General features: G+C 41.0%; 2 protein-coding genes across 4 annotated transcripts in view; both read right to left on the minus strand.

Annotated features, from left to right (window-relative positions):
• Positions 1 to 21,512, minus strand: part of LOC128090444 (uncharacterized) — a 305,355-nt gene that overhangs the window by 15,229 nt on the left and 268,614 nt on the right. The window lies entirely within an intron of this gene.
• HAO2 (hydroxyacid oxidase 2) lies at positions 4,959 to 18,619 on the minus strand. Of its 2 annotated transcripts, none has more exons than XM_052702786.1 (8): positions 18,497 to 18,619; positions 16,046 to 16,199; positions 15,167 to 15,318; positions 13,461 to 13,744; positions 12,887 to 13,102; positions 10,986 to 11,144; positions 8,055 to 8,124; positions 4,959 to 6,734 (listed from the first exon to the last, which is right to left on the minus strand). In XM_052702786.1, the coding sequence occupies exons 2-8, from the start codon at positions 16,174 to 16,176 to the stop codon at positions 6,679 to 6,681; spliced, it is 1,068 nt and encodes a 355-aa protein (XP_052558746.1). In that variant the 5' UTR covers positions 16,177 to 16,199; positions 18,497 to 18,619; the 3' UTR covers positions 4,959 to 6,678. The 2 variants fall into 2 exon arrangements, with proteins under 2 accessions (XP_052558746.1, XP_052558756.1); XM_052702796.1 differs by having other exon boundaries at positions 8,055 to 8,129.

Raw genomic sequence — 21,512 nt, forward strand, 5'->3', positions numbered from 1 at the left:
TGAGCTCCCCCATTACATTAAGGGTTTCTCACTCTGTGCAAAACAGAAGATTTTTTATTTGTCTGGAATATGTGAGGCTTTTAGATTGATGAAATGATCTGAAGTATAGAGTGGTTAAATTTTAGCTGCTGGAAAATATTCACCTCTGAAATGTCTGGTGTGGAATGTCTATTAAAGTAAGGGTGTGGCTGGCTACACAGAGAATGGTGTCATTGTTTTCTATGCCACCAGAAAAAGGAGAAAACACTCTGTTACTTCTCACTAGGGTTTCATCTCAGTTTTAGCAAAATTCTTTCCAAGGGTGGGACCAGGTTAGGGCTTAGGTGCCAGCTTGAAGTGCGTAATGTCCTCATTGCCTTCCCAGGTTACTGTGTCCTAGCAGGATGCCCTGACTTCTCCTCTTTCTCAAACACGGACAGTAAGACTGAAGCAAAATGTTGAACAGGTAGCCATTTAAAATCTGCCAAGGGATATTACAAAGAAGCCCAGCAACATACCTGACTATGCTGAAATTGCTGAAAAACTGGAGTGGATCTAAAAAATGCTTAATTGTGCTTTTGCAACTAAACACTCCTAAACTCCCTGTTTTATTCTGTGATTGATTTTTGTTCACTCACAAAAGAGATGCTTGAAGAACAGCTATAGAAACTCCAGATAACAAAAGGAAAACAAAACCATCTTTGTTCCAGGAGAATAGAGCTTCTAGCTGACATGTGATAAAATTTTGGCAACTGTTTCAATGACACTGTCCTTGAAATCCCTTCCTGACCCCAAAAAAGCTTTTAAAAAAAAAAATAATAATAAATTTTATCTGTGTTTCTTTCCTTGGCTCCTCTCAGATAGGACCTTGATTTTGTGTCTTCTTATCAGAATCTGGTGCAAATTAGTTTTGTGCAGCAAAGTTTGCACAATTTGCAAGGAAAAATGTACTGTATAAAGACTTGCAAGTGGTGCTTCATAAGTTAACTTTAGAAAGCAAAAAAAAAATGCTCTAAAGGTGTATTATAAAAAGAGTCAACACAATGGAGCCTCTTAGGATATGAGACATTTTCCTACACCGTGCTTACCTACCATTATGCCCAAACTTAGCTGGAACTTATGGAGCAGCTTCCCTGAGCAGTGAGTTGAGAGCACACCAGACTCCTGACCATCAGGAACAACTTGAAAGAATTCAAGGCTATATTGTGGCTTTGGGATTTGTAAACCAAACCATAATTTAACAGTGTGTACCAAGTTAGTCATTTTTTAACTATGTTGTCTTCCTCCTCCTTGGCTTTATCACAAAACAAGGCCTTCACAATCTGACATTTTCCTGCTGTACACAGTCTAAGAGTGGATGTCCAAAAGTCATGTTTCAGAAAATTAGAGCTTGTGGATTTTGGCTCCTCTGGGAGAATTGCTGCACATATAGACCAAGCAGGTCATCTGGTATAAATGCAACCTATTGTGTCCCATTGCACCCATGTCCCCCAGTATACTGGCCCAGGAACTGTGTTGGTGCTCCAGGTTTTTGGCTGCTTACCATGACAAAAATGCTTTGGGGTAACAGTTGGCTGATGGAGAAATGAAGAAAAAAAATCACATCAGCAATGAGAACAAACTGAATCATGATACCAGAAGGAATAAACACAATAACCTTTGCAACACACAGAAGTTTTAGGTGGCATAAAATAATTACACTTTTACAGGAGGTTAATTTGTTATTGTGCAATCAGGCAAACGGAGCTATCAAGGAGCAGGAAAAGAAGGAGAGATCCCATCCCTTTGGGCAGAAAACCTTAAGGGTTGAGGAAGGAGGTCACTAGATTGTGCCTGGGGTCCAGAGTGATGACAGCTGAAGCAGAGAAAATCAAAGACACGTGTATTATTTTAACTGGACCTTTTACTGTCTAAACATAGAGTAATTGTGACCAAGAAAAAAAGCCATGAAAAATCACATGTTTTTCATATCGAGTGAACATGCTTCTTAACATGATATGCCTGTACGCTCAAAATGCCTACATGCTGGCAACTCTGGGAAGGAGGGTATGCTTTGAGATGTAGATTTACTTAAGGAAAGCTTCTTCCCTCCAGACAGGGGGCTCTGTTACCTGGAAACATTTTTCATTCTCTCTGATTACAAATTGACAGGGAGAAACAATACTTAAATAATTAACTTTTGGACAACTATGCTTAATGAAATTCTGCGTTATCACAACTTCACACACTGGAGAACAGTTTTAAGGCACATCAACCAAAGTCTAATGATGACCACCTTAAGAGCACTCAATGTTTCTGTGCATTCAGGCTTGACCAAAAAGCAAAACCAAACCCTCCTATCTCAGTAGTATCAGTTTCTTTTGGCAGAAGGGAGAAAGTGAATGTAAGCTTTTGTTACTTAATCTTCAGGATTAGAACTTTAGTATTCTTTTTTCATATGTGTTGCAGCAAATGTGTTGAGCAATTAACTAGAAATTAACATTTAGTCTCATTTTCCCTTTAATTTTAGGTAGAAGTGTATTTTCTCAAGTGTAATTGATGGGTAAATTACACTTTTAAAGGTCAGAGAAATTTGCAACATATGCCAAAGAAAAATGTTTAATTTGGATCCATTTTGCAGATAAACATTCTTGTAAATTGCCTGACTGCCTCTTTCTGCCACATCCTTCTGGGATGTTGAGAAGCAGCAGGGTTTGAGTACATGCATACATGTTTACAGTCTTTCTGGATACAGCTTTTTTGGAATATTTGATCTTGCTTGAATTTTTATGAGAGATACAACAGTCACACGCAGAAAGCAACAGGACAGAGTGTGTCTTTGGTGTGCATTGGCAAAGATTTATTCCAAAATCTTGGAAAACTTGAGGAATAGGATTGTACAACACTGTCTCAGCCTGATGGAATCCCATGAGCTCTTCTTTTAAGTTCATTCACCAAATATTTTTCTTTTTTTCCTGAGAAAATGCATTCTGACACCTCTTCAGCAGAGATTTATGTGCTGCCTCAGAAGCCCCATGATAGTAAGGCAGGGTACAGATTTGATGTATTGCTCTTATTTTGTGATTAAATTGATGTTCCCCTACAATTTAGATTGGAAGAAGCCTCTGGAGATCTCAAAGCAGCTGCAGGTTAAGTGAAGTTGCTCAGGGCCTTGGGCAGTTCGGCTCTGAATACCTCTATGGATGTAGATATCTTGAAGCCTCTGGGTTCCTATTGCAGAATGTGAGCACTCTCATGACAAATTTTCCTGCACTAATTTCAAATTGGAACTTCTCACATTGCAACTTGCACCCACTGCCTTTCATCCTTTTTCTGTGCACAAGCAAGAAATTTGGCTGCAGATTCTGTGTCCCCACACTTGTGTAGTAGAAGGCAATGGTAAGATCCCCTCCATCAGCTTTAACCTTCCAAAGCTAAGATTAACAAACTCAGCCCGTGTGGTCTCCTCTTGTACAGCCTTGAAGTCCATCAAAGGGTGTGATGTGTTATTATTCATGAGTCTTATCTTCCTGGCTGTGAGTCTGCCCACAAGGTTTGTTTTTACTGGAACAGAGAGAAAGGCCTCCATGTGAAGGCCTCTGCAGGATTACTGCAGCCACTCTTATCTCTGTGAGAAATTCAAGTCTAAACAGCATGAACTAACATCTCTTTTCTGTCTGCCTAAGGACACTTTTAAGTAGGGCATACGCAGAAGGTCAGTTCTTGGTAGCTTGGCTCCAAGGGAAGTGGGCAATGTGACTGCTACCAGCTGCTCAGCTCGCTGCTGTGAACTGGATGTATGTGACCAAAAGTGCAATGGTGCAAACTTTTTCCATTTCTTCTTGGCAACTGATCTGCATCCCACTGGAATAAACTGATGCCCACGGCACTATGGGAGAGTACAGCTAGGGCACTCAGATCCCTTTCCTTCACTACTAGTCACTGTTGTGTGACACTAGCACAGGCTTGACAAGGAAAATCTTCCCTTCTCCTTAGACCCTCATTTGTACATTGAAGAATTAACAGTGGAATTATAGTCTTGGTTGATGATACTGCTCAGTTCTTAAAATCCTCTTGGCTGTGGAAGGGAAGGGATGGCAGGGGACAACGTACATAACAGCTCTGAAGTCTATTGTCTTAAAACAGAGAGCTGCACAAAACTGGTGTGGCAGGATGTTGGAAGGTCCAGCAGGTTTCATCATTACTCTGTGTTTCTGTTCCCTGGATGTACAACTCAGAAAAATCTGGAGAACATCCAGCAGAGAAAAAGTAGAAATGTTGGACCTCCTGAGTCCCACACCAGCACCCTGGGCAGAACTCTACTCACTCTTCCAGAATTGCCTTTGCACTACAACTATATTCATATTAAAATGTATGGCTCTTCTGCAATAACAAGCAAAATAATTACAGAATCTGGTGATTGTGTTGGCTTAAAATTTACTACAGACTACAGACAATCTTACTTTTACCTCTTATGTATCATGTGAGTCCTTAAATCTCCTTTTATTTCACCATCAGTTCCTAATCCCTGCACAGCGGCTAGAATGCCAGGGAGCAGGCAGATAACAGACATTACCTGCAGCACTTCTATGTGCACCAAAAAGGCAGCAGTAGGGCCTGGTGGGATTTTTTTGAGTCCTGCAGGTTGAGGCACCAGCTGGGTGGTGGAGACTTGGGCAGCAGTTCTGGATTCATGTATCTTCACATCAGCTGAGTCCTGTTTGACATGACTCAGTCTCTCCTATTCTTGCAAAACCAGGTGATTAGCAGAGAGGAGAAAGAAGAAAATAGCTGCAGGTGTACAAGAAATGGCTTCTTGTGTGCATGGGAAAAATGGGAGGTGCATGAAATAGAGGATGTACCCAGGATCTTGGCACCCCTCTGGCATTAAATGACATTTGGTGTTCTCAGCATACTTCATCCAAAAAAAAAAAAAGAAAAAAAACAACAGTGGCTGTCTGGCCTTAAAATTTCCTTTAGGGAAAGCAAGGAGTCAGGTGTCTTAGCAGATATTTTTATTGCATTTTTAAAGATGAAACACATTATCAGTTTTCACAGGTAGTTTACCTAGGCCTATTTAAAAGACTTGATTAAGCCTGAGTAGTTAAATCAGCTGAAGTCTTTACAGAGATTAAGCTTGTTTCCAGTTAAACTGGACTGATTCCCCATTGATTTACACAACATCACAACATATTTATAAGAAAGACCAAAAGACCATGCAACAGTTTCAGCTGTTTTAGATGAATTCTGTTTATGGCTATACTTGGACAGCATTACACAAAGATTAATAATTGTTGAGCTCCTCCTAGGCAGATGAGCTCAAACACATCTTTAGTGGCAGTATGTCGTAGCTGGAGTATTTGGGAAAGAAAATTGCTGAAAACCACCTTCTTGGTACTCCAGAGGCTAAAGCTAATTACAAATAGCACAAAAATAAGTGCCACTGCGATGTATGGAAATGAAACATGCAAACCACTTTGTAAGAGCCTGGTGGGAACGTGTGATTGAGATAGCAAAAACAGACTGGAAGCATGGAGTCAGACATTGGCAGGAGATAGCAGCCAATTTTAGGAGTATGGAGAGAGGAGGTTGTGGCCACTTTTCAGAGATCTGCAAAGCTGTGTGACACTGGGGGCTTGTGGTATCTGGTGATGTATAAAAATAGTAGCCTAGGTGAGAACTGAAATATTTCTGAAGAAATATAATCAAAATAATGGAGAGGGGGGATTGACAGGGGCAGTGAGATGATGAGAGGAGATGGAATAAAGAAGAAAGGGAAAGGAAAGACTCAGTGGTGTCACTGAAGATTGTGTTCTAAGGAATGAGACTGAAAAAGAAATATCCATGTGAAAGAGGACATCACCACCACTGATGACCAGGGGGTGGCACAGGCAAGGATGTGCTTCCTCATGGGAAGGGACAGGGAACTCTCAGTGACAGGGAACCAATGAACATGCATTTCTGCTCCTCAGAGGTGTATGCTTCTTGTATGGCAGCAGGTCTGGGACTGAAAAATGTGTACTGCTGAGGTGGTACCAGCAGCTTCTACCTATCTGCAATAACTCATCTATAGGCAAAAAGACCAGGAAGTCAGGAGCATCTGATCCATTTATCTGGTACATTTATGCATCTTGACCACTGTTCTTACGAGTGTACAGACCGTATTAACCGTCTTCAGGAGGAGATGTGCTCTGCAGGGAGCAGAGCCTATTGTTTTGATGTGTTTCTCTACATTCTGAAGAAGACAATATCTACTCCACATTAAAGGGGAGATATGGTGTCTGTTATCTGATTTATCTAGTTTCCGTACCTGCTATGAATTCATCCAGGAAAGCCCAGGCTATGGAGGGTACAGCCACAGTACTGCCTGGAGTAGAGAAGCATGTAGCTTGAGCTGCAGTCAGACTGCAATCTGACTGCCAGAAAGAACTGATATTTGGGAGTAAAGCCCAACACAGAAAATGTCAGGAATTAGTCACTTTAAATTATATGTATTTAAACAGGTATAATCTATCTGAAGTGTTAAAGAAGTCACTGGTCTCAAAAAAGCAAGTAGTGATTGCTGCTAATGCAGAGAGCCTTTCCCAACAGCCTCAGGAGTTTCCTGAAGTCCTTCTCAGTCATGTTATATACTCAACATTTTCACTTCTTTCTCTTTCTTCAGTCTGTTGTGGAACTTCAGCCATTGGCTTCTTATGCTCAGGTGTTGCAGGAGACTGTTTACAGCTTTGAAAACTGAACCAGGTCTTGGCCAATTTCAGAGATGCTGGCACAGCCTGAAATAGATGAAGAAATGAAACACATTAGTGAGAGAGAAAGGTCTGCAGATAAAACGTCTCTGACTCATAGCCTATAGGCCTCATCTTGTGTGAGCTACGTATGGGCAGCTTGGCATCTCAACTACTCAGGTCCCTGTCACTCAATGGCACCTTCTCCTTTGAGGTTAAGCACAGGGCTTCCAACACAAGAAGAGTTGTACATAGTAAAAAAATAAAAATAAAATTAAAAAATTCTCACTCCAATAGTAGGGAGTAGTAGGGAACTATCTGATTCAGCCAGAAGTGAAAGAAGACAGAAAGGACAGAGGGCTGAGAGCCAAGTGACTGGAGACAGAGATTTACAGTGTTGTTTCATTTGGTCAAATCTGAGTAGAATTTCACAGTCCTTCCAAAAATCCCCAACCAACAATTCTTCATGAGTTTGGTGCCCGTTTGCAAGTATAAGAGACTTTTGGAAAAAACTTGTAGTAATCTTTACTAGTGAAAAAGTAGCCACCCAAAAAGCAGACTATGAAGAAACCTCTGAAGAAACATATGAAGAAACCCATGACGTGGGATTTCAATCCCAGTCTTCTAGTCAGCATTGCTGTCCAATTGAGTTTATAGTCACTGAAAAAGGAAAGTCTTTAAAACATTATTAGAATTGCAACAGGACCTTTTTGTTGATGTTTAAATACTTCTGCACTGGACCCTATTGCTCTACTTGTTCATGTACGTAATTGGAATCCAGACTGCAAATTTGCTTTTCAACACAGGGTCAAACATGGCAAATAGAGGTGGGAGCACAGGTAAGATACTGAAGTAGGGACAACAGTAAAATCTCAGAGGAGAGAGAAGATTTTAAGCATGTGAAATGCAGAGATTAGAATCAGTATATTTAGGCCATACTCTGCAATAGACAGAGAAAAAATCTGCTTTTTTTCTGAATTTTCCATGTGTTAAAAAAAAAAAAAAAAAAGACAACAGTACAGTTCCCATCAAAACAGAAATTCCAACTTTTGCTCAGCTCTATTTGGCAGTTTTACATTTCATTTACATTTACGTTTCATTAGTTTAAATTTGACCAGAAATCTGCTTTAATGTACTTCCTTGCAAACATCATTGCTGTGATATCTCAGATGCAAAGTAGTGCAAAGTAGTTTTGCAGGAGCTACAGCATCATCTTAAATATAACAACCAGAACCAGCACAATGTAATTTCACATGGATTCCTTTTCTGTGACCATCAGGCTTATGATTTAAATGCCTTGCACGTGGAGCTCCAGTTGTGTGTCAAACCTCTGTGTCACCAATTACAAACCACCTGCCAAATGCTTACCAGCTAAGGCCATGGACAAACGAAACTCATCATGCAGAATCCTCAGAACATCTTGAAGACCTTCTTCACCCTGCTCTAACAAAGAAAACAGTCAGGGCAAAAGGAGCACTGGCACAGATCAGTGCTGCAGGATGCTTGCACAGTGAGAACTGGGACAGTCCCTCAAGGCAGTGCCAATTCCCGTCTCTCGAGCAGATGAATGATTAAAATGATATGCTGGATGTGCTCAGCTCATCGCAGATTAATTCAGATGTTTTTCCTTTTGGGATACATCTGAACAGGGAAGGAAAACAAAGCTGTTTATCACTTCTGACATTTTCTAACTGTTAGGATTTTTTTTTAGTTTTCAGCTAACTTCACCAGTGGGCTTGTTTTAAAATGTCAAGTCTTGCAATGCTGACAGTATTTTGTGATATAATGAGAGTTTCACGTATGGTAAAGCTTTAAAAACTTTAATTTAGTCAGGTATGTTTTTAATTTTTTACTTCTTGCAACAAATAATGCTTTGGGTACAGCCTATATCACAGCTTTCATGTGTCCTTCCTCTATTGTATGCTAGGATAATCCCACTGAAGAACATTTTTAGGAATACTCTAAGAAATATAACACTAAAACACTGAACTATAAAACAAATCCCATCTCTTGCCTGTTTGCATTATTGAAAATATAGGTAGGCAAATCACAGCAGCATGAGGTCGCACCTCAAGTACTGTGCTCAATTTTGGGCCCATCACTACAAGAAGGACATCAAGGCCTTGGACTGTGTGCAGAGAACAGCAATGATAGTGGTGAAGGGTCTGGAGCACAAGTCTTATGGGGAGCAGCTGAGGGAACTGGGATTGTTCAGTCTGGAGAAGAGGAAGCTCAGGGAAGATCTCATCCTTCACTACAGCTAGCTGAAGGGAGGTGGTGATGAGGTGGAGTCACCCTCTTCTCCCAGGTGACAGTGATAGGATGAGAGAGAATGGCCTTAAGTTGCAACAGGGGAAGTTCATTTTGGTATTAGGAAACATTTGTTCTTGAAAAGAGTGGTGAAGCACTGGCACAGGGTGCCCAGAAAGGTGGTGGAGTTACTGTCCCTGGACGTGTTCAAGAAATGTGTAGAAGTGGCACTGAAGGACATGGTTTTGTGGTCATGGTGGTGATGGTACATAAGGTGATGATGTTAGAGGTCTTTTCCAACTTTAATGATTCTATGACCACATGACTCTATGACGGGCCCTTTTTTCACTGTTTACTGGCAAAAGAAAGAGAGCTGACACCTATCCCATATTTCTTGCAAGACTCAAGTGATTTCTTACTCAAAGCCGCAGTAACCACACTACTGGATGGAAGTCTCATTTCAAAGACAAAAAATGTATCTAGACAATAAAAATGTGTTTTCTTCTCAAGATAAAGCTTTAAAGCTGCAATTCATAAGCTAAAAAGCCGAAGCTTATCAAAGCAAATAACACTTGTATAATTACATTTTAAATATTATTTTAACTATATATTAACTTTGTATTATTTATATTTATGTTTAGTTAACTTTATTTTTATAACTTTATGTTAAATATTATGTTAACTTTCTGCATCAGAAGCCTCATTCATGATTCTGGATCACAGCAATATGCTAATAGTTAAGAAGTAACAAAACTGGAATTGAGACAGTAGTGGCACACTTAGTCGCCTCCAGGACTTGTGCTGTGTTCTGTCTTGTCCAAAATGTTCTCAGTATCAGCAGTAAAAAGTTCCATATGTATTTCTAAAGAATCCATAATACCACTATGAAATCTGTGTCAAAACCATAGATTGTCTTTGAACAGGCTGGCAGCAAATAAAATTTTCAGACTCATTTTTATGGAAAATAAGCTTGTCTCCAGCTTTCAAATGCACTGATGGTCCTGATTCCTGCAGTATTTTAACATCAATCTTCAATGCCAAGAAATCAAAGCCCAAAGAACAACGCTATTGGTTTCAAAACCATATTTTAAATCATAAAATCCAGTGTACTTTTAAATGAAACAAAGCGTCTATGTTTGATTCAATTTGTAGCAATGCCACTTAAAATCCAACAACAAAAATACTTAAGATTGAACTGTTTCTATAAGAATGTCGAATAACACCTATGGAGTCTAGGGGAGTTTGAGGATAGACATGCAACCTGGGACTGTTTAGCATAGAGAAGACTCAAGGGAATCTCATCAGTGTATATAAATGCTTGAGGAGAGGGTTCAGTGTAGGTAGAGTCAGGCTCTTCTCGGTGTCCAGTGCCAGGCAATGGACACAAACTCCCCTGTGGTGCCCCTCTGACCACCACAAAGCACTTCTGTGCTGTACAGATGACTCAAGTATTGAAAGTCTGCAACGAGGTTTCCCCAAAGCCTTCTCTTCTCAAAGCTGAATTAGTCCACCTCCCTCAACATTTCTTCATCTTCCTGGCCCTCCTTTGGGCTCTTCAACAGCTTCATGTCTTTCTAATATTGAGGGGCCTCAGGCCTGGATGGCCCCACTTCAGGTCGAGCCTCACAAGGACGGAGCAGAGAGGGACAAACTACCTCCCTCCTTCTGCTGGCCACCCCTCTTTAGGTGGAGTCTGCGTAGTTGGTTTTCTGGGCTGCAAGTACACACTGCTGGCTCATGTTCAGCTTTTCATCCACCAGGAACCCCAAGTCTTTCTCCACAGAGCTGCTCTCAAGGAGTTCTTCTCCCATTCATTAACCATATTTGGGGTTGTTCTGACCCAAGAGCAACATCTTGCACATGGTCTTGTTGGATCTCATTAGGTTCAACAAGATCTCCAGAAGCTACCTGGATGTGGCCTTGGGCACCCTGCTCTACTTGTTCCAGTTGGAGTAGGGATTGGACCAGATGGACCCAAAGGGACCTGCCAACACCAACTCTTCTATGATTCCATGATTCCTTGATGTAGGCTCAAACCTTTTTACTCACCTTGTAAGCCAGACCCCATAAAGCTGGTCTTCCAATAAAGACACATTTTGCTCCCAATGCCAGTGCTTTCAATACGTCGCTTCCTTTCCGTATACCACCATCTAAATAAACTTCAACTCTGCCTCGTACTGCCTCCACAACTTCAACCAGAGCATCTATCTGGAAAGAAGAAGCCATTTGCAACTTAGGCTCATCTTTTGGGCTCAAGACAAAGAGGTAATATCCCACACAGACAGACAAGTATACTAGAACAGAATAAGCTCTCAAAATGAAATATGGAAAGGCATCATAAATAACTCAGTACCAAAAACTGTACAATACAGTGCTTGTCCTTGCTTTTTTTGCCAGATAGTTTTGTTTATATGGATATTCCTATATGTGAAAAAGTAACATTTTCACTTGATTTTGGTGTTGGTTATTTTTGAGATTTAAACAATAAATTTCAATAGAAATAATATTTTTTAGTATCTTACTTTCATTTGAGACAATGATGAATTATACTATTGTAAGAAGAGTGTTAGACTTCTCTCTACAACTGTCTGAATTGCCAAACTCACATTTCATCCCAATCCTAGTGACCACCCATAGAAAACCTCCTGAAAACACATAAAGCAGCTATGAAGGATTTCATTAGCTATGCAGCACAATCAATATATACTGTTTCCTTCAAGCTACATCTCTTGATTCCCTGAGGTCTTTTCTGCAGTGCTAGGCTGGTAGCACAGAGCAGCACCATGCAGAGAACTGGTTCTAGTCCCAAGGGCACTATCACAGTGGCATGACCTTGCACGAAACACAATTAACTCTCCACAGCAAACTCAAAGAGGTTCTTTTCTTTAGTCTCTTACACTCTCTTCCTTGATTCTCATCTTCTTAATGAAGGCAGCTACAACTAAGATCACTGAATAGATTTTTCCAATTAGTCGTCACTTTTCAGAATTTCAAGCTGAAAATTTTGGGTCTGAAATTTTCCAAGAGTAGCTCACCAAGAGCACTGGCAGTAGCCTCTGTTGCCAGATTTGGAACCAGAGGAGTGCTGAACTAAGTATCCACTGTTTCGTCTGTGCATGAAAGAAAATTTACATGAACATCATTTCCATTATTATGTCTATAACATTTAGAAAAATTATTTATTATTATCACCCTCAACATAAAAGAGAATTTCCTGGCACTAATTTTATTTTACAGAGGAAAACAAAACAAAGCAAACAAACAAACAAAAAAATCTGTAAGAATATGAAACTGCAATACAGACATGTAAATTAAGAGCAGTTGGAAAAATGGAAACAAAATTAAAGCAGTGAAGTATACATAAGACCAAAAAACTGTTATTTCTTGGTACAGATTAAAAAGTGGGAGAATTTTTCTCTGGATAAATTATACTTTTTTTTTTTTTTTTTTTTTTCCCCTGGCTTCATGAAGTCAGGATTCCTATTTAGACCTGAGTCTACAATGATGCAAACAGATCTCTCACTAAATCTAGTTGCACTGTTTGTGCATGTTTTAGCATATGTGAACAATGAGAGTACATTATTCTCTCATTTACACATTTTTGGTTCCAGAGCTTTGTTTTATTTTTCATGCAGTGTAAGAAGAACATGTGTGCACTGCATCAGCTCACGATGAAAATTTTTATTAAGTTAAGCCAGCAATTTTGCTACAGTAATGGGAGACCAGTGATGGTTATAGACCCTTCCTGTGACACTGAGGAAATACTTGAGTAGGCAGCCCATGTTGAGGCAAGCACCTCAGTTGCTTAAATCTATAGCATATCTGCATATGTCTGCAGATGTGCAACACACAAGTCTACCAGAGGCATATTTAGTAAGATTTGTGTGCCAGTAGCCAAGTTGGCACAAACAGGCACACAATACTCATGGGACATCCATTTTCTCACTTACAGTGGCAGGTGCTCCATCCAGTTGCCTTCCGCCATGGTTGGACACGATAATTCCCTGAACTCCATGCCTCACTGCGAGCTCTGCATCTTCTTTAGTCAAGATCCCTTTGATGACAATGGGCAGGTGAGTCAGGCTCCTCAGCCAGTAGATATCATCCCAGGTGACCGAAGGATCCAGGCTGTTGGGTGGCAGTCCGTACTCAGATCGGTCATTTCCCTACAGCCATGAAACAGAACAAAACCACATCTGTACTGTAACAACAGAGACTTGAATTCTTCCCCTGCCCTAGAAGAGATTAATTAAACCTCTAGCAATCATGTTTAACAGTGTTTTAAAGCGTGCATTTCTAGATGACAACAATGAGGATGAAAATCAGTGTCTCTGAGGAAGCTGCACTGGGATCTTAGAGCCAGTAGCCAGGCTGGCAGGAGGTCAAGCTAGAAGGCTGCAGAAAAAGGAGGGGAAAATCTTTGTCCAAGATGTAGCAGATACCGAAGCAGCAGTTACGCAGTGGTTTTGTCTCATGTGGTACACACCAACACAAGGAATGACAGAAGGAGATCATTTCACAAACCTCAAAGGCTCCCTCCAAGTTCTTCAGTTTCATGTGGGGAGGAAGTCGGAAGCCATTACGGACATCATTGCGCCTTTTGCCAGTGTAGGGCAGATCCACAGTGAGGACGAGGCCCTGGAAGCCCAAGGCCTCTGCCTGTTGGACCAATTGCCTAGAGACTGTCCTGTTGCGGTGGATGTAGAGCTGGAACCACCGAAAGCCACCAGGAGCAGCTGCAGTGATCTCTTCCAGCGAGCAGGTAGAGTAGGTGCTGGCAATGTAACAGGTGCCCATCGCTTTGGCCGCTTTGTGAGGTATTGAAAAATAATCAGAATGAAGGTCACTTGAGCATCGCTGCCAGACAATGGCTATGATTTTCTGTTTGTACATTGTTCACAGGGAAAACGTGAACTCCTGTTGTTTGTATATCCTACCAAAGACAAAGGTCTGCCAGCTGGCAAATACATCTCACACATTAAAAACAGCTGACTTTGCCACATGCTGTTGTAGGATCATGTTTAGAGAATTAAGGTAAATTACCAACTGTTGCTTTCATTTCTCAAACTTAGTACAAGGGAGGTGATTGTTCTCCTCTGCTCTGCCCTGGAGAGGATCCATCTGCAGTGCTGCACCCAGACCTGGGTCTCCCAGTACAGGAAGGATTAGGAGTCATTGGAGCAGGTCCAGAGAAGGGCCATGAAGACAATCAGAGGGCTGGAGCACCTCTCCTAAGAGGAAAGGTTAAGGGAGCTGGGCTTGATCATCCTGGAGAATAGAAGGCTGTGGGGAGAGCTCATTGTGGCCTTCCAGTACATAAGAGGATGATTTTTACACAACCTGATAGTGATGGGAAAACAAGAGTAGTATTAAACTAAAAGAGGGGAGATTTAGCTTAGATGTTGGGAAGAAATTCTTTATTCAGAACATTCTGAAGCACTGGCACAGGCTGCCCAGAGAAGCTATGGGTACCCCATCCCCAAAGGTGTTCAAAGCCAGATTGGATGGGGCCCTGGCCAGCTTGACCAGGTAGGAGGTGTCCTTGTCCAGAGCAGGGGGGATTGGAAATGGATGATTTTTAAAGATCCCTTCTGACCTAATACATTCTATGATTCTATGATCTTAGTAATTTTTTAAAAAACAGGGCCTTCATCCTCTTGCATGGAAGCATGTCTGCTTCCTTGTAGGAATGCACATGCAAATGCTCAGTGTACACAGAAATGCACACAGGAAAAAAAAAACAAAAAACACTTGTTGCTCTCCAAACTTAACATATGATTATGCAGAGAGGCCCTGCTTTTCACCAAGGCTGACACTGTTCTGATCAACACTGAGGAATATACAGGCTGAGTCTTGTCCACCTCTTTATGTCCTACCTAAAGCCCCTGAGACTGTGTGGCCCCTTGGTGTAGCACAACAACGTGTCCATAGTTTCTGACTCAGAGGCAATATAGGGCTGATCTGGTAACAGTGGCAGCTGAAGAAGTGCAGCAATACTTAGCTTCTCCTGCTCTGTGGTCATTCATAAACAAGGGTGAAATAAGGTTTGTCCTTTGGAATCTGAGCACTTTGCTCAGTCATACTTCAAACTACCTTAACAGTTCCTCACCTGTGAAGCTGGAAAAACAATGTTGTTTTGTTTTATTTTATTTTATTTTATTTTATTTTAATTTTATTTTATTTTATTTCACAAATCACATTTGCTACATGATAGCAAAGCAAAAATGTACCTCTGGCTGTGCTTTTCTCTCCATCAGGCCATGCTAGTTGGTGGAAGCCAGTCGGGGCTATTCCTACTGGAAAGCTGATTTCCATCCCCAGGATTTTCGTCCTAGTGTCCAGTATAGACACATCTCTCAGCATACGTGGCCGAAAACGAATCCTGCAAGGCAATAGAAATAAAGCACCCTTCAGGATGGTAGTTGCCTGGTGGCTTCTCTGCTTTTCAAGCTCTGTGGAAACCATGTCTACTTTTACCCATTGAAATGCAGCAATCAGAGCTAATAAAGAAATGAGCATATAAAAAGGCCCTTCATCCTTTTTCTTGCCAATTCAGCTAGCAGTTCTGCCACTACCAGCTGTCATTAATCCCATACTCTTGCCCACTGGTCACAGTACTTCATTTTTACACTCCCACTTCAGACTGCCACGGTTTACCTTCCTTGTTCTCCTATTGTCCATCCCACAGATTATTTCTACTTGCAGCCAAGTCCCAGGTCTCTGTCTTTCACTTAGCAATCATGCCTGTACTCATTGTACATTGTACCTGACCTCAGTGTCCACAGCATATTTTCCAAATCTCGCACTAGTTGCAGGCTTCCTACAACTGGCCACATGCTACACATTGCATCACATTGTGTTATATCCACACATTCCTTTTCCTGTCATACCGTACCAAACACACCACACCATGTGCCTGCATCCTCAGCATCCCTTGTGTTTTATGCAATTTGAGCCTTATGGAGGGTAGCACCATAGCACACAGCATATATTGTTCAGATAAGGGCAAGCAAGGTGTTAGGAATCATTGTGTATGAAATGCAAACACTTGTACACAAACATAGTTTAAAAGCTTCCAGCACAACACCTCCACTTCTTCCCCACGTTACCTTTTATATGCCAGGATGTTTTCATCTCGGGTGCTATTCTCATCTGCTCCTGATGCAAAGAAATCCCAAGCAATCTTAGGTAAATATTTTTCTGCATAAGCTTCAAAGTCCAACAGAGACACCATAGCCATTGCACAGAGATGCTCTGGAAACCCTGGAGAACAGAATAACATGGAAATTAGATTTTTGAACTGTAATTCTCTCTTCCAGAAACACTAGTGTCATTTAATGAAAACCTTGGTCCCCTCTATCTTGTGGTTTCTTCCCTTCTATTTGGTCTTCTATGCCAAATACATAACTGGCAAGGGACAGACATCACACACCACATGCTGGTCTGCAATATATTTGGCTGACTTACAAATTTCCTGTTGCCCTTATAGGAAATATTCCTATTGGGAATAAAGAACATGACTGAGGCAGCTCTCATGATCAGGATTATCTTGAAGTAGTACTGCTTCACTTGGCACTGGCCCTGAACACATTTAATTTATTCACATGACATCCTAAATATCCTGTACTTGTGTCCCAAAATACTGACGAGATTGCTCTTATGCAAGTTTAGAGCCCCAAGGCAGCATGTTGAGTTTGCTCTGATCTTTTTTGAAAAATAAGCCCAAAATGACATAAATGCCTGCTTAGTTGTCACAGAATTGTGGCAGAGTTAGCAAAAATAAGGGACTTCAGTCAGCTAATCCAACCTCCCTCACAAAGTGATTTTAAAAGATACATCTGAGTCATCAAGATACATCTGCTTGCTGAACTTGGTCTGTGGTACGTTCTGTCTCCCACATACAATCATTTACATGGCTGATACTTATTTGGGCATTTCCTAAAATGTAAAGTCTTAATCTTGCAAGTGTGATGACCTCAAGAAGCTCCACAAAATTACAGGAGCTAAGAGTAGACTCTGGTCCTTAGCCTGTTGAGATTCCTCTTGAATCAGAATTTCTTTCCAACTCCAGTTATCCCTTATTCAGGCTATGATTACCCAGTACAAATAACTATTTTATCTAATTGCAGGCAAATCTTGCTATCTGTCTTCTGCCCTACTATAGAGAAAGCTGGTAGATGCAGACATAAGGCTAGGAAGAAGCTTGCATCTTTATGCCTCTCCTTATTCTGTCTTAATGTACACAAGCCTAAAAGAGGACACTTGAAGTCCCTTGCTATCTTAAGATACAGCAGTTACCTAATTTTGTCATAAATTCCATCTTAAAATTATCTGGATTATGTTTTCCAATAATTCTCCTCAAAGGCAGTCCCATAACATCATTTGCTGGATTCCCTCAGGATGGCTGCCTGACCAATCAATTAGTTATGGAGAGCAGTGACTAAGTGCAAGCCCATAAAATTCAGAAGCATGTAAACACAGAGTCTGCATCTATCCTGCTCCAGCATGAATGCATTGCAAAACTATGGCCAGACTCACTGTCAAGGTCAAACACAAAGTATTTTCTACAGATCTTTGGTTCTCTTTTGTAACAAATACATTCTGGGCTGCATTGCATACTAGAGCACAGATACACACTAGAAAGGGAGCATACAAAATTCAGACAATCTTAGCACTCACAAAAAACCAAATTCCACAACAAGAAAAATAATTCTAAGTATTGCACTTGATCTTTCAGGGAAAAGAAGAGACACTGTGAGGCCCAGATGTCTCAGCAAAATAGCAGAAGTGCTGACTATTAAATGCCTGCACTTACATACTTGTGATCTAGCCAGGTCTAAAAACTATGCAAATTAATGTTTTAGCCAACTGTACCCATATACAAGGAAACATGTAAAGAGCATAAGACAAAATCAATCTTCTGTATTGTTTAAGTTACTTCCATGGCTCTGATTAAATAGGTATTATTCAAGGTATACAAAAGCATGAAGTTTTAAAACACCTGTGGTTCTGATCTGATTTCTCTGCAAGCGTGCAGGAAAAAGTAAATATCCTACTTTCCAGATTAGCCTCCCACAGCAGATTATCAGGTCTGCAAGCTTCACCAAAACCCATCCCATGATTCTGAGGTTGTGCGCTCCTGACACAGATATAGTCATCTCACTATATAGTATCTCACTGACCGACATACCAGTGTGTAACTTGAAAATTAGGGCATAATTCTCTGCTAGCCAAAAGTAAAAAATGAGGGAATCCCTGGAAAAAGAAGCCTGACTGATTTCTTCAGTGTTGTTTCGTCTCTCCTGGCAGGTATCTGGTGTCAGGTGGTGAAAGTCTCTCAAGCTGTCTCCATAAGTCTTCACGACATTCAACCACAGCTGACAGCACTAGATTTCATGTACCATATATCTTGATATACCACAAATCACAAATCATGACTTTTTTTCTTCCTGCGCTTAGGAAGGCCAAAATCAGGAAGCACAAAAGATAAATCAAGCAGAATAAATGGGAACTTTAAGCAACCCAGACCCAATCCTTGCTGTCTCTCATTTAAGACTTACGTTGGGTTTTAGAGAGAGGAGCAGTGAGATCCTCTGTTTCAAGGCAGCTTACAAACAGGATGTTGAAAAGGCCTTTTCACTGAGCTTCTAATTTTTCTGTTGTCAATAAGCAACCACGAGAGATTAAAGCTCAATCCTGCAATAAACTTTGTACTGTTTGTATAACACCAGTGTTTTGTTTTCAGATCATTCCAAAAAAAAAAAGGGCTTCACCTTGTCTACTTAGCAATTGTCTGGGAAGCAGAGCTGGAGCTGTGCTCTCCAGCAGTGGCTGAGGGCTGTGCATTCCCCTAGGGATGAAACAGTATTTCTGCACAGATTTGTTGTGTTTACCTGCTCGTGACCAACAAAAGTCTGAAGTAGATCAAAAAAGGATTTTTACTCTGCAAGAGCCTATATAAAGAACAGATAACAATACAGTCTGCACAGCATTTAATATGTTCTGTAGGCCGCATCAGTCTGGATAAAATTTTTGCTTGTTTTTAAATTGATGCTGTGTTTAAACTTACAATCTCTGTTTTTCCACCAGTTATACAAGTAATGCAGAGAGACTGTGCAGATCATTATGCAGCTGGCAAAAGGAGCAGTGGTATCTACCCTATTACCCCTGACCCCAGAAACACCACCTTCCAAGTCTACTGTGACATGGAAACACAGGGAGGTGGCTGGACGGTGCTGCAGCGGCGTCAGGATGGTAGCACTAATTTCAACAGAACGTGGAATGACTACAAACATGCACAGCAGAGGCAGTGAGTGAACCAAAGGATGGGGAGAACTGCTGGCTGAGCAGCACTGCAGCCTCAGGGGCTGCTCTCCAAGGGGCTGCTGTGATTCAGAATTGCAGATCTAAATCCAACACCACGGCACCATTTTCTGCAGCTGAAGTGAACAATTATTCTGCTATGAGATGTATTCCGGGTGCTCTACCCAAACTCTACTAGGCATGATCATCCAGACCATTGTCTTTTAAAGCCATTTTGAAAATCCTGCCTTTGGAGCTTTGGACAGCACTGTGAAGCTTTTGGCCTTCAGCTACCGATAGACTTATTACAATTGAGAAAAGATTCACGCTTAGCCTGAGTGCCAAGGAGCATCTCGTTTTGCTTTCCTGCCCAGGAAAATCCACTTAGAAATCCACTTAGTGTGACATTCAGCATGATCTCTGGAAAAAAAGAAAAAGGAAAAAAAAAAAAATAGAGCAAAACACCATCTGTAGTTCCAACACACTGAAAAATACACGCCCGGGAAGAAGAAAAGTCCTGTGACCTCTTCTTTCCACTAGATGTCAGCCTTGGGTCATATATATATCAAGCCATGCTGGTCAAAACAAAAAGAGACCATCAGTACTTTACAGCCTGCCAGGCACTGCGGCCTCAAGACTGATAGAATCATTTCATGTGACTCACAGCTAATATGCTTGGAAATATCTTTGTTTTATGCTTGGAAATCCTCGTTGTCTTTGTTTTCTTCTTAACATTTTCTGATCCACGGTGCAGCAATAAATGTAGCTACATCTGGTCTGGCCTGATTTTCATTTCAGACTACAAGTGATCTGTGGGGCCCTCAGTCATATTCGTCACCGTGCTGATCTCAGTTCCCCTCTCCTCTAGGGATGCAGATTGCAGCCAATTTACCAAACCATAAAGTTTATAGTCTCTTGGTTATCGTAACTTTGCATGAATTAAAGATTGTTTGCAGCCATTGTACTTTGGTTCTGAATCTCTACTTTTGTACTGTGACTTTTAGGAGATGGTACATCTGGACATATTTATTTCTTTCAATGGACTCAGTTCAAAATAGCAAAGACTCCTTGTCCCTTAAGTAGCATTTTCTGTGATGCTTCTGATTTAGCTGGGAAGCTCTAAAGTTCTAAGGAAATCAAAGTTTGCCACAGAGATAATATCTATTATGAGAGCACTTTCTATATAATTGGAAGAAAAAAAAAAAGTGGAGAAGTTTTAAAGTTCTGGAGCCTATTCACTGAAATACAATAAAAGACTTTAAAAGACTCTCTACAAATTTTACTGGAAGCCTTCCTTGCTTCCTTCTTCAGAGAAGCAAAGAACATAATATACAAAATAGTCACACATCTGGTCCAGCATTGCAGGTAGAACGTCAAGCAGTCAACGGCCAATGCTTGTTTTTTTCCACAGACCTGCACAGCTGGAGTTTTGCAGCTGCTTACTTTTAATAGTAACAGAATCAAAGGCTTGTGAGCCCAAACACAGAGATCCCATGTAAATCTGTGCTCAAATTCCTGCTACAATCACGATGCTCATTACTCTGGTTGGTGATATTTGTTTGCTTTTCACAGATGGCAAATTGCCATGGCTCAAGCTGACATCTATCTCCCTGACACATCCACTAGTGGTGGGGTCAGCTCGGGACTTTACAACACTTTAGTGAAGGATCTGGGGAAGGATAGAGGAGAAAAATAACTCTAAGTAACATAAACCAGATCGCATAGCAGTTTGCATACAGTCACCACTGGCTTTCCTTATCAGATGTATTTCTTGGGCATGTGCCCCATGTTTGGAAGGAAAACTCTTTTTGCGTGCATGTCAGTCAATCAAGGAAGCTCTCCCAAAATTAAATATTTAAATAGCCACCCTTCTATTAGAGGTGGAGATGGCAACAAATGTTGTATTTAGAGTCGCCTAACGCTTTTGATTATAAGATCCAGTTTTTGGTTGCTTTTAATTTGGGCTGAATTTTTTTGGGAACACTTCACTGAAAGCTGGTCAGCAACTTCCAAGAATGAGGTTAGGGAAAAATGGTGATTGGCCTATGCTGAAAATGTCTTGCAGTGATTTCACTGCAGAGCATAGGCAGTTCAGTGCTCATGCAGGGGACTGAAATTAGCAGGGGCTGATCCCTGGGGGCATCAGCGTGTACTTGCTGGCCATATGAGACACCAACCAGTTCTGGCCTAGCTGTAAATCACTGTGCTCTGCCCGCACATGCTCAGCAGTGTTTGTCTGAAATCCAGATGTTGTCTTTACTGCAGACTTGTTGA

This window comes from Tympanuchus pallidicinctus, unplaced genomic scaffold (assembly GCF_026119805.1).
Source record: "Tympanuchus pallidicinctus isolate F22 unplaced genomic scaffold, pur_lepc_1.0 scaffold10, whole genome shotgun sequence".
Lineage (NCBI taxonomy): Eukaryota > Metazoa > Chordata > Aves > Galliformes > Phasianidae > Tympanuchus > Tympanuchus pallidicinctus.